Raw genomic sequence first — 13,811 nt, 5'->3', positions numbered from 1 at the left:
TTGATAAAATGTCCATAAGCACAACATTTTTTCCTAAATGCATCCCACTTTATAAATCGCATTTCATTTTAAATTTGAGCGCAATGTGAACAAGCGCATCATCTCCACCTACAGAATGCCCACAAATAGGCCTACCACTTTATGGTTCAGAAGAAGTATCTCATCATCATGGTCATATTTATCCACCTTATTTTTTACTAACCTGATTGTCTATTTGTCTTTACATTTTAATAAACAATGTTGGATTATTCTAATTACTGGTATATAATGAGCACAAAAAGGTTGTACACATGCTCTTCAGTTGGCGTATGCATAAGAACATCTACAAATCAGTTTTTTTCTGTATAAATCACAATTTGTTCCTCACTTTTGACATAGGATGAAATCCACTGAATTTGACCAAATCCCATCAAAGTGTGTTTCATAAATATATAAAACTATTTTTGAGGGGATGCAATAAAATAAGAAATATCCTGATTTGTAATTGTTTTTTGCCTTATTTTAAATCATTTTAGGTCATATTGAGGATATTGGATATTTGCTAAGGCCTCCTAGTGGGCTCTGGCCATCTGGTTGAGAACCACTCATTTACATGATCCTAAAAGGTTTAAAATAGCGAGTTGCGGAGTATAATACCTGTCCAAGCCACTATATGTGATGGTCTCTACCAGGTTAAAATGGCTGTCTGTCCAGTAAACTCTTTTGGTAACCAAATCCAAGGTGATTCCAGTAGGGGAACCCAGTCTGGTCTTAACCAACTCAAACCGGTTACTACCATCCATGAAGGCCCGCTCCAATTTTACATTATCTGTGTTATAGCCAGTGTCTGTGAAGAACATATATCTGTAGGAGACAGGATAGAGCAATCAGACAAGAAGGTAGATGAGTTAAAGTTTCCTTTACAACACACTGAATCAAATCCACACACAAACTGTACTTACCCCACAGTTGGGTCCAGAGCAAGCCCGTGAGGAGTCACCAAGTTTTCTGCGATCAACGTGACACGGTTTCCCCCATCATAATCACATGCTTCAATTCTCTCCACACGTTCCTCAACCAGGTAGAGCTTGAAGTTGATCCAGTCCACAGCCACATTCTGGGCATTATGCACTGCTTCAGATAGCACCTCCTTCTTATCACTACCATCAAAATTTATGGAGTAAACCTGAAAGAAAATTTGTTGTTGTTTTTTGTGAACATAACTGTATTCACATTTACAGTACATTGTAATTTCACACTATAAACCATGAAACACCTTCTGAGAATTGGTATCTGTCCAGAAGATCCTTTGAGTGTGCCAGTTGTAACCAACACCAACAGCGTAACCTTTACCATCTGATTGGACTAGAAGTCTGATAAACCGCCCATGTATATCTGCCATCTTGATATCACGCCCATCTGTGAAGATCAGCTGTGGTAAACCCCCTGTGAGGACCAAGAAGACAAGAGACATTACAACGTACTATTGAAAATGTAGATACAATTCTAAAATGCTGTGTGCAGCCTAAAAAGTGAAATAACTGTTGACTATAATACTATAACATTTGACTATATGAATATACTATTTCTATTTTTATCTGCATTATATTACTAAATTACATATTTTACAAAATTTCTTTGAATGGGATTCCTAGTACTGTGGGAAGGGCTACTGTGATCCTGTATTACAATTTCGAACTCAAACAGTTACATTAGAATTAAATTTAGAAATACCATTCATTAAGGCAAGCATTATGTTTGACACATTTGAGCATGTTAAAAGCATTTTCAGTTCTATTTTCCACTCACCTGAAATATTGGCCTTGCAGACATGACCCTGCTCCAGGAAATATCCATCAGCACAGCTGCAATGATGTGTGCTTGGGCGATCCTCACAGAAATGATCACATATACCCCAAATTTTACAGTCATCATAGTCTGAGGATGAACCACATACATGGGTCAATGACGTGATTCATTTATTTTATCCAGATTTATTAAGTTAATCATAAATGCATTCATACTTACAATGACTTGAATACATTTTACATTTCTGAATTAAAAGTAATTTTGATATTTTTGTTGGGATTAAAGTCATGTCTAGTTGGTGGAAAAGTCCAGAGATTGTATATAATTTCACTTTTAAAAAAGCAGTAAATCTGTCTAAAAATATGATTAATATTTAAACTTTTGTCCATCAAATCAAAGTGCTGCAAAACCAAGCTGCAGAAAGCCATTTTATTGTCATGTGACAAGAAGCCATTTTGTTCCTGTGTAAAATGAAAACTATAATACCTAAAATTATTATTATTTTTTTTTTTTTAAACAACAATGATTATGTATTCTCACATCAGAGGTGTAAAGTCCAGGTTCAGAAAGTAAAAGTCCTCATCAGTATTTTGTTCCAATCACCTGGATTTGCTAATTCAGCCAGGAGATAGAACTAATTAGTGAAATCAGATGGCTGAGTTCATGGGTAGAATAAACATATGGCAGGACTTCTACTTTCTGACCCCTGGATTATACACCTCTGTCTCACATGCATTTGAGTTGTAAGGTATAACATTGTATTATCAAAAATGTATGAAAGCAATCTGAATACAAAAATTACATTTCTGAGAACTTGCATTTCTACTTGCATTTTGAACTAGATTTTTAAAGGATTTCTCCTTTTCATAATCTCAGACAACCTCATTAGTCATTAACCCACATGCTAAATCCGTCTTAAAGTGCTAATCCAATAAATTAAGGGTTATTCTAAAAAACTGGATTGTATAAACTCACAGAGATTATTCTGTCTAGTATAATGTGGTATTATCCAGATTTAGATAGAAATATTATCTGTAATCAGATAATAAAGGGGTCTCATGCACTGACCCACACAGGTGCGGCTGTCATTGGCCACAGTGAAGCCATCGGGACAGTAGCAGGCTCCACCCTGCGGGCTGGGATGACAGCGGTACTCACAGCTCAGAGCAGAACACTGGTTTAAACCTACAGGACAGAGAGTGTTATGAGAGGTAGTTAGTTACTGTAAGTATCTGGGGCAGCTGAGTGATCACAGCCTGTCTGTCACATGCATAACATATGAAACACATCAAAGAACATCTGGTCATCATGAGTATTATAATAAAATGTGACTTTAACCTTTACATGTGACTGAAATAAAAACTCAATACACATAAATACTCAATAAAATACTCTAAATTGTCCTGTAATCAGGGATCCCCCATCTCATACACCACTGAAAGACATTTATGTTATGACCTGTGTATATATGATCAGGAAAATAAAGTAAAATAATGATAATGTTATAATTAACTTGCTATATCCATTAAATGTATTTAAAAAAAAAAAGTACTAAGAAGTGGAAGAAATGCCGCCTCAACGAAGTGATCCATGCCATGTTTTGGCGATGATCTATTGTATTTGACCGCTATTCGTATTTCCAACACACAATTAAATAGGTAATACAAACTTCGATGCACTTCAGTTATTTGTTAAGTATTTTATATGGGTCGCATAATACGCATCTTTAATGGTTTTCTAAAAAAAACTATATTTTTGTACATTGCACAAGACGTGAACACCTAATTCTGAGTATCAGAATTTTTAAGTAGGCCAGTCTTATTTACTTCAAATCTACTTTACTCTTTCCATTATCTGAATTTCCTGGCTATCCATGTTTTCACTGTTATACACGGTAGGGGGCGCTATTACGCACAGAGCCGTCGCATAGACTGTGTGAACTGTGCAACCGCACAGGGCCTCGCGCCACTAGGGGGCCTCGCAATCCAGCTGTTTTTTTTGTTTTGTTTTGTTTTTTTTTGGAAAAATTTTTTTTTATTTTTTTTTGTCCCCACCACTTTTTAAAACATCTCGCGGCACGAATGTACCAATTCTACAAATAAATAAAACATCTCCAGTTAACTGGCAGAGCATTCATTTTGTTCGTTTTTTTAAATAAGAGACGATCTAGCGCTGAAATGTGTTTTTTAAATCAAGGGATCAAAGTGCTCGTTGCCGCTGCCGCTCGTGTGGCTCGTGCACATGCCGCACTGTCTTCACTCGGACGCGCGCTTCAATCCGTTGCGGATACTCTATTCGGTCTGTTGAAATCACAAAACATAATGCACACAAACGTGTCCCTGCTTGATATACAACCACTAATGAACATAATCGGTTTTGATGAGAAAAAGAACTATACGAGAAAAAAAAAAAACTATTTGAGTGCGGATTCGAACTCATAACTTCTGACACGCTTGGCGAAAGTTCTACCACTGGACCATTAAAGGAGAACTCGGCAACTCTAGCGAACTCTAGTCACTTCTTCGCTGATTTTCCCTTTTGTTGTCGCATGTTTTCCCCACGAGCTCCCCCTACAGCTGTGGGGGGGCGTATATTTCACAACACGGACGTAAAAAACTCACTTGCGGCAGCCTCCTCCCCTTCTCTACCGCTGCTCATGTGCGTTTGTTATGATCGGAGCAAGCCAACTGTATCGTGTGGAGCTATGTCTACCGAGGTGGGTAATCTGGTAATACATCATACATGCGTGTGTGTTTATGTCGAATTGCCGTAAAGCAATTCGTGTTTGGCGCTCGCGCTCGTTCTCGTTCTCGCTTCTCACGAGACTTCCAATTTCTGTCTTACCGGGACGGCAGTCCCCAAGTTGCAAGGTTGGTTTTCCACCTGGGAACGCTGGGGGGAGCAGGGAAAGTCATCAATATCACCAGAATAGGTTGTTTAACCATCCAAATGATTTCTAGACAGTTTTATTGAGTTAAAAAATTTACCAAGTTCTCCTTTAAGATACACGTTGGTGAAGCAGGTGGATCTATGTATATATTCACACCATAGACTGTAAAAAAATAGATTCACACCTATTTTTTTACAGTCTATGATTCACACGAAAATTCTTGAGCTGACTTGATGTAAAGCCACTCGTTGTTGCACAGTTGATTTTTTTCCCTCTCAAATAAATAGCAAAAAGTCATAGCTGAGACTATGTGCATAATTATGCTGTATTATTCTACTTGATAAAAACGTATTGCAGCGAGATTATGCGTGCAATAGAACTAAAACAGCTACGTCCATGTGACTGTTATTCATGCGCAATTGAGCATCCATATCAAAGAGCAGGGCCTCGCATTTCAAGTTCGCACAGGGCCTTGCACCCCACCTGCGACGGCACTGATTACGCATCTTCTGAAAGAGTACCGAATCCCCGGATCAAAACACAGGTGAAGAAAAGCAGAAACAAGTGATAGAGGATTTCCTTATGCAGATGTAAAACAGCGCGATCATCAAACATTAAAGGTGAACTAAGTAACTTTTTTTACCTTAACTGAACAGCTTCGGAGTCATTGGAATGGTTATATTACTTATTTCGGGTTGAATGGTGGTCGTTTCGCACCCCCCTGGTGCCCGTGAGCGGAGAATACGCACTTGCAACTTTGAGCCCGCCGCGTCAGGAAGTCTCGCGTGATATCAGGTCTCGCGATGTAAACAATTGCTTTACGGCCAAAAGAAATCTGCTAAAATGCTGTCATTATTGCGCTCCCTCACGCTGTCCGAACCCGAATGCGAAGAAATCTCGAAGCTACTGAGTGCTGCTTTAAACAGCATATAATTCAAAACTGTCTAATGCCTGGTTCAGATTACATGATTTTAGCCCGATTTTGGCACGATCCGTTTGACGTAGGGTGTCGTGGGGATTCACAAACGACAACGGGCGTCGGGACGCAAGATTCGATCGTTTCATCTCATCTTCATTCTTACCTAACTGTTGTTTCCTAACTTACCTATCTATGTGCTTGTTAGCCTAACGTTAGATGAAGTCCGTTCTATGAATACATTTAAGATTAGTAACGAGCCGTTCACAAAATACAACGAATCTTGCATGATTACCATTGGCCACCTATATGTCATATTTCTTATATTTCGTTTACTTTGTGATATGGACCTAAGGGTCTGAAATAAAGAATGAATGAATTAATATTCACGATAGTACAATATATTATGGTACATTACAGTCTTACAATAGCTCACATTATTCCTGTAAGGAGGCCAGCTAGCTACATCTCTTATTCAGATATTGATATTGACCTACATAGAGGAGATTGTGTGTATACTGTCTCGTTTTTAATGCATCTCTATTTTTCACACTGTTCTAAGTATGAGTGCCATCATAAATGAATTAATTCTCATGATCTATTTTAAGTACTAATGTAAAAATGTTTATGGTTATATTATTTCCATAGATCATCGATGACGTCAGTGTTGCAGTGGACAACTGTGAGGATGATCACAACCACATGCCCCAGACCTGTGATGCAGAAACACAATGGGAGGATCCATCTGTCTCTGACCACAACTACGCTTCACAATCTCAGCTCAACCTGAAGCCACCTACATCTGAAATGGGAACACAATGCGTTGAGCCAGTGCCATACTACATAACTCTGCTGAGAAACGACCACCTTTGTCAGCTCTACACAGGGTCGACATTGATGCATTCCACTCAGTTGCTGAGCACCTTACCAGTTCACACACAAACAGCTTTCAGCTACACACTTGGTATCAGCTCCTGATGACTCTGATGAAGCTGCGTCTTAAAGGGTTAGTTCACCCAAAAATGAACATTTTCTGTCAGTAATTACTCTCCCTCATTTTGTTCCAACCCCGTAAGACCTTCGTTCATCTTCGGAACACAAATTAAGATATTTTTGATTAAACTGAGAGCTGTCCCACTCCTCCATTTTTTTTTTATTTTTTTTTTCTCAATTTGTGTTCCGAAGATGAACGAAGGTCTTACGGGTTGGAACAACATGAGGGTGAGTAATTACTGACATAATTTTCATTTTTGGGTGAACTAACCCTTTCATTTATTGCAGGGTGATCTTGCTGAAAGGTTTGGTGTTTCTCAGTCCATTGTAAGCAAGGTGATTTCGCGCTGGCTTGACATCATGGAGGAGAAGTGTTTCAGAGAGCAGTTTCCAAACACAACATGTAGAGCACAATATATCAAAATATCGCAAATGTATATATCGCAATATGCATTTTTTTTTTTTTGCTTTAATAAGCTTTAATCAGTTTATATAATTCATACAGTGAAAAACTAAGTAGTGTTTTACTTTTACATTTGATTATTCAGTTTCTGTTAAATAGACCTAATGTAGGATAACCTGAACCCCGTGGTTTACACTGATGTTAAAATAACATGTCTTATATACAGTAAAACACTGATGTTCACTATCACAAGTTGAAGGGATGTTTTCTTGTTAGAATGTGAAACACATATGTAGGTTATATAATTTTAAATCTAATTTAAGTTAATTTTATATACTTTAAGCATTATCGTATCACGTATCGAATATCGCATTTTTCTTCAATATCGTGCACTTAATAACTTCGTCCAGGTGATGAAGTAATGGCAGACAGAGGCTTCACCATTACCGATCTCCTCTATGAAAGGAAGGGGAAACTTGTCCTCCTTGTGAATCTTGTAAAACAGATGTTACCTGTTATGAATAGTTATTTTTATAAACCTTTACAATGTGCCCAGATGTTACCTGTTATGAATAGTTATTTTTATAAACCTTTACAATGTGCCCAGATGTTACCTGTTATGAATATTATTTTTATAAACCTTTACAATGTGCCCAGATGTTACCTGCTATGATTAGTTATTTTTATAAACCTTTACAATGTGCCCAGATGTTACCTGTTATTAGTTATTTTTATAAACCTTTACAATGTGCCCAGATGTTACCTGTTATGAAGTTTTTTTTATAAACCTTTACAATGTGACCAGATTTGACCTGTCAGTCATTTATTATAAAACAATATAATGTGAGCTCTGTAGATTCCCCTTAAAACTTAAATGAATTAAGTCTTCTAGTTTGAACGAATAAGTCACGCCAAGTTTGCAAATGAATACCATCTTGGTTTATTACTTATGAAATTTAAATGGTGAAATGTATCTACATGAAGGTCAGTAGAAGGTGTCTCTAGCTTCCTGAAAACATCAAACACTTATTACAACTGATTTTATACAACTTATTTAATCGTTCATATTTAACCAATTACCTAATCTCCTATCCTTAACCCTAAATATTCTCATTCCTTATTATTTACAAATAATTTTTCTTTGCTGCTCCATCAACTCCTGACAGGACGTAGTTAAATATTCCCATAGGTTACCGTTACCTCTGGCCACGTTAACAATGACGATGGATGAGACAATGTGAGACCAACTGATAGTCGTACAAAGTTTTCTCCGTGCTCCCAATTTAAAACATTTACGGTATTAACGTTATTTGTCATTTTGATAAAGTTTTGGCTAACTATAAACAATCTTCTAACTACTGAAATAGCTACCGGATGTGCCGTGTCAGTTTAGCGGAAGTCGGATGACAAAATGCGGAAGAGCGAAGTATTAAAAGTGGGCGGGGCGGAATAAGGTGAGTGTGTCATAGTGGGCGACAACCTACGTCGCGTCTGAGACTGCGATGCTTCACGACATCATGACAGAAAGACTAGCATGTTTAATTTTTTAACGGTCCTCCACGACGACGGCGAGTGAGTGAGGGAGAGAGTGAGTGAGCGAGTGTGTGTGTGACTGTGTGTGTGCGCGAGAGTGAGTGTGTGTGTGTGTGTGTGTGAGAGAGAGAGAGAGAGAGAGAGAGAGAGAGTGCGTGTATGTGAGTGAGTGAGTGAGTGAGTGTGTGTGTGTGCGAGTGAATGAGTGTGTATGTGCGAGTGACGGCTCGCGATGACTGGTCGGAAAACAATGTGTAGTCTGACATGTTTCTTGTCCACGACATGACAAGATTTTTAGGAGTCAAAATCGTGTAATCTGACACAGTGACTATCGTAACAGACAAAAAAATCGTGTAATCTGAACCAGGCATAACGTTATTGAATGAAATGACGAACACAAGAACCGTGAAGCTTTGATGGACTCAATATAACTTACTCATAAGTATTTTGATCATCATTCTAAATCCCGATCTGGACGTAGTCTTTGACAAAAATGCAATTTTTTTTCAGCTTTTTGTTTATTACTTTGCCTTTTTTTAATTAAACTTACCCACATCCAAGTGTTGATTAAAAAAGCAAGCGTGAAGTCATTTTCTAGTTGTTTATACTACTAAATACAGCTTACCCAACATCTCAGATTAACCTGACATCGCTAGCTTCCGTTATTATTAGCACATCAGGCTAGTAATTCGCTAGCCTGTTAACGTAATTCGCTAGCCTGTTATATGTGATAAATGCAAGGAGACAGTTAGGCTGACGGAGAAGATTTCATAACTAGAGACACACATCCGAACTTTAATTGAGGATAGTAAGAGTGCTAGAGATTTAGATAATATTTTGGATGCGCCTAGCATAGTGAACTCTTTACATGATTCGGTCCCGGCTGAATTAGTGCCTGCGCAGCAAGGCTAATGGGTGACAGTGAGGGATCGCTCTAGTCACGGATCAAAAAACCACTCTTCCGTTCCGATTACCATAACAAGTCGATTTGCCCCACTCAGTGAAACACCCACTGAGAATTCTGTTGATTGTGCCCTAGTAATTGGCGATTCTATTACACAGAACGTGAAAATAGAGACACCAGCCACCATAGTCACATGTTTGCCGGGAGCCAGAGCGCCTGACAAAGCAAATTTAAAAGTGCTGGCTAATGCTAATCGTAAATTCTCTAAGATCGTTATTCACGTCGGCACTAATGATGTTCGACTCCGCCAGCCGGAGATCACCAAAATTAATATTAAAGAGGTGTGTGAACTCGCAAGTATGATGTCAAGCACTGTAATTTGCTCTGGCCCCCTTCCTGTTCGCAGGAGTGATGAGATACTTAGTAGATTGTGTTCACTCAATGGCTGGCTGTCTAATTGGTGTCCGCGTAATAATATAGAATTCATAGACAATTGGAAAAGTTTTTTGTTGGCAGACCTGACTTGTTGAAAAGAGATGGTATTCATCCCTCCTGGGATGGTGCTGCTCTTCTCTCTAGTAATTTGGCTCATAGTCGTAGAGATCAAATTGGGCACCAGGTCAAGAAGCAGACAGACTGGTTTAACCGACTGTCTGCTAGCGGTCTCACGTCACCAAGGTCAGATAAATCCCATCACATAGAGCCTCTTTCACCTAGATATCATCATATAGAGACCGTGTCTGTTCCCCGAATTTGGAAATCCAAAAAACGTCCAAACCCATCTAAGGTTAAAAATTTAATTGATGTTCAACAAATAAAAAACAGCTATAATACAGATGAGCAAATGCTAAACCTTGGGTTGCTGAATATTCGATCGCTTACTCCAAAAGCACTCATTGATAACGATATGATTTCAGATAATAACCTAGGATGTGCTGTGTTTGACAGAAACCTGGCTAAAACCAAACGATTACATTACTTCAATTGAGTCCACCCCGCAAGATTACTGTTATAAACATGAACCTCGTCTGAAACGCAAAGGGGGAGGTGTTGCTGTAATTTATAGTAATATTTTCAAAACCACTAAGAAATCTAGTTTTAAATATACTTCTTTTGAAGTGTTGGTGCTTAATGTAAAAATATATAGTATAAACGATAAATCACGTTTGAGATTTGTGCTGGCTACTGTATACAGGCCACCAGGGTACCATAAAGATTTTATCAAAGAATTTGCAGACTTTCTATCAGAATTAATATTGACTGCAGATAAAGTACTAATTGTTGGTGATTTTAATATACACATAGATAATGAAAAAGATGTATTGGGATTGGCATTTAAAGACATTGTAAACTCAATTGGAGTTAGACAACGTGTCAGGACCTACTCATTGTCGTAATCATACTCTAGATCTAATATTATCACATGGAATAGATGTTGATGCCGTTGAAATTCTGCTGCAGAGCGATGACATCTCAGATCATTATCTAGTCTCATGTAAATTACATTTAGCCAAGGCTGCAAAGCCGACTGTGTTATAAATATGTTAGACCTATCACTTCTGCCACTAAAGATTGCTTTATCAATAATCTTCCTAATCAAGTTTCATCATCTCAGCATCCCAGATAGCTTAGAAGAACTCGATATTGCAACAGAAACTTTTAACTCTCTCTTTTCCAGCACTTTAGACACAGTTGCTCCGTTGCGCTTAAAGAAGTTAAAGAAAATAGTCCAACGCCATTGTACAACGAGCACACTCGGGCCCTTAAGAGAGCAGCCAGAAAAATGGAGCGCAACTGAAAGAAAACAAAACTAGAGGTATTTCGGATTTCATGGAAGGAGAGCTCGATTACTTACAGAGAGGCTTTAAAAAGCTGCTAGATCTGCTTATTTTTCAACCCTATTAGAAGAAAATAAACATAATCCTAGGTATTTATTTGAAACAGTGGCTAAACTAACTAAAAAGAAAGCTTCAAGCCCAGAAGTTTCCAAGCAACACAGCAGTAATGACTTTATGAACTTCTTCACTTATAAGATTGATAATATCAGGGACAAAATTATAACTATGCAACCGTCTACTACAGTATCGCATCAGGCAGTGCATTTTAGTCTCCCTGAGGAAAGATTTGATTAATTTATTGCTATAGGAGAGGAAGAATTTTGCAAACTCGTTAATTCATCTAAATCAACAACATGTATGTTAGACCCTATACCGACTAAGCTACTGAAAGAGATGCTCCCAGAGATCATAGATCCTCTTCTTACTATCATTAATTTGTCTTTGTCTCTAGGATACGTACCAAAAACCTTTAAGCTGGCTATGATTAAACCGCTTGTTAAAAAAACGCAACTTGACCCTACAGAATTAGTCAAATACAGGCCGATCTCGAATCTGCCTTTTCTGTCAAAGATATTAGAAAAAACAGTATCCTCACAACTGTGTTCCTTTCTTGAAATAAATTATATCTGCGAGGATTTTCAGTCAGGATTTAGACCGTACCATAGTACCGAGACAGCTCTCGTTAGAGTCCCAAATGATTTGCTCTTATCATCCGATCGTGGTTGTATCTCTCTATTAGTGTTACTCGATCTTAGTGCTGCATTTGACACCATTGACCACAACATTCTTTTAAACAGACTCGAACATTATGTTGGCATTAGTGGAATTGCACTAGCATGGTTTAAATCATACTTATCTGACCGATATCAGTTTGTAGCAGTAAATGAAGAGATGTCTTATCGATCACAAGTTCAGTATGGCGTACCACAAGGCTCAGTATTAGGACCGCTGCTGTTCACTCTGTACATGCTACCATTAGGAGATATCATTAGGAAACATGGAATTAGCTTCCACTGTTATGCTGACGATACTCAGCTGTATATTTCTTCAAAACCTAACGAAACTTACCAATTCACAAAATTAACGGAATGCATAGCTAATATAAAAAAAATGGATGACTCGTAATTTCCTACTTCTAAATTCTGAAAAAAATTCTAATTCTAATTATTGGACAAAAAACTTCCTCACGTAATAATCTAGAATACTGTCTAACACTTGATGGCTGCTCTGTTAAGTCTTCGTCGTCGGTTAGGAACCTGGGTGTGCTCTTTGATACCAATCTTTCATTTGAAAGTCACGAGTCTAGTATCTGTAAAACCGCATTTTTCCATCTTAAAAATATATCTAAATTACGCAATATGCTCTCATTGACAAATGCGTAACAATTAGTTCATGTGTTCATGACCTCAATGCTAGATTATTGTAATGCTCTACTGGGTGGTTGCCCCGCACGCTTAATAAACAAACTACAGCTAGTTCAAAACACAGCAGCTCGAGTTCTTACCAGAACCAGGAAGTATGACCATATTAGCCCGGTTCTGTCAACATTGCATTGGCTGCCTATTAAACATCGCATAAATTTTAAAATATTGCTGATTACTTACAAAGCACTAAATGGTTTAGCTTCGCAGTACTTGAGCGAGCTCTTAACATATAGTCCTTCACGTCTATTGCGATCTCAAAATTCCAGGCCAGTTAATAATACCTAGAATATCAAAATCGACTGCCGGCGGTAGATCCTTTTCCTATTTAGCACCAAAACTTTGGAACAGTTTTCCTAACATTGTCCGGGAAGCAGACACACTCTGTCAGTTCAAAGCTAGATTAAAGACACATCTCTTTGACCTAGCATTCACATAATACATTATAGACTTCTATAATTTAATGTTAGGCTGCATAGATTAGGTCAGCCGGAACCGGGAACACTTCCCATAAATCCTGATGTACTCGTTACATCATAAGAAGAATGGCATCTACGCTAATTTTAGTGTCTTTGTTTATCCCGAGGTTTTCCCGCAGCCTGCCGGATCCAGGCTGTATCCAGATCTGACGAAGGACCTTCGCCTGGACCCGATGACAACGCAGTGCTGAAGTGCCAACTAGTCTCTCCCTATGGAGGATCCCTTTACCACTCTACAGATAAAGCGTTGTTGGGAAAATTCATTTCGCGTACCTATGCCGAAGTGACAAAATAAAATAAAATTCTGTATCAAAATTTATAAGGAAAGACCAGTAGTTTGTTTAGGCTTGGTTTGTAGGGAATTACAAACCTGCACACATTTATTCAAACGCACATAAGTATAGAACCAATTCTTAATGCGCATTTGAAAGCCATCAGCGTTTATCACAGGTTCGCGTTTAAAGTCTGTAGAGAGAATGGTGTCATCTTAGCGGCCCCTAATTTAATAACAAAAGATCGTTGCGACGGAAGCAAATCAATCAAAACAAACTTTAGCTGGAAAATAATTAAATCATTATTTATTATTAATAATTAAATAACCGCTATAAAGCCAAAACAATCTCTGTTACCTTAAATTATACGCTTA

General features: G+C 38.0%; 1 protein-coding gene across 1 annotated transcript in view; it reads right to left on the bottom strand.

Annotated features, from left to right (window-relative positions):
- The window catches only part of lrp2b (low density lipoprotein receptor-related protein 2b), a gene marked incomplete at its 5' end in the record, with an annotated part of 91,891 nt that overhangs the window by 73,080 nt on the left and 5,000 nt on the right, over positions 1-13,811 (bottom strand). The window contains 5 exons of the mRNA XM_079850880.1: positions 637-843; positions 942-1,165; positions 1,256-1,425; positions 1,789-1,917; positions 2,857-2,973. Coding sequence (XP_079707006.1) covers positions 637-843; positions 942-1,165; positions 1,256-1,425; positions 1,789-1,917; positions 2,857-2,973 — 847 coding nt within the window. The remainder of the gene's footprint in view (positions 1-636; positions 844-941; positions 1,166-1,255; positions 1,426-1,788; positions 1,918-2,856; positions 2,974-13,811) is intronic.

Source organism: Squalius cephalus (genome assembly GCF_949319135.1).
Source record: "Squalius cephalus genome assembly, chromosome: 19".
NCBI classification, from domain to species: domain Eukaryota; kingdom Metazoa; phylum Chordata; class Actinopteri; order Cypriniformes; family Leuciscidae; genus Squalius; species Squalius cephalus.
Note: the sequence above shows the minus strand (reverse complement) of the source record. Positions and strands in the feature narration are given on the sequence as shown.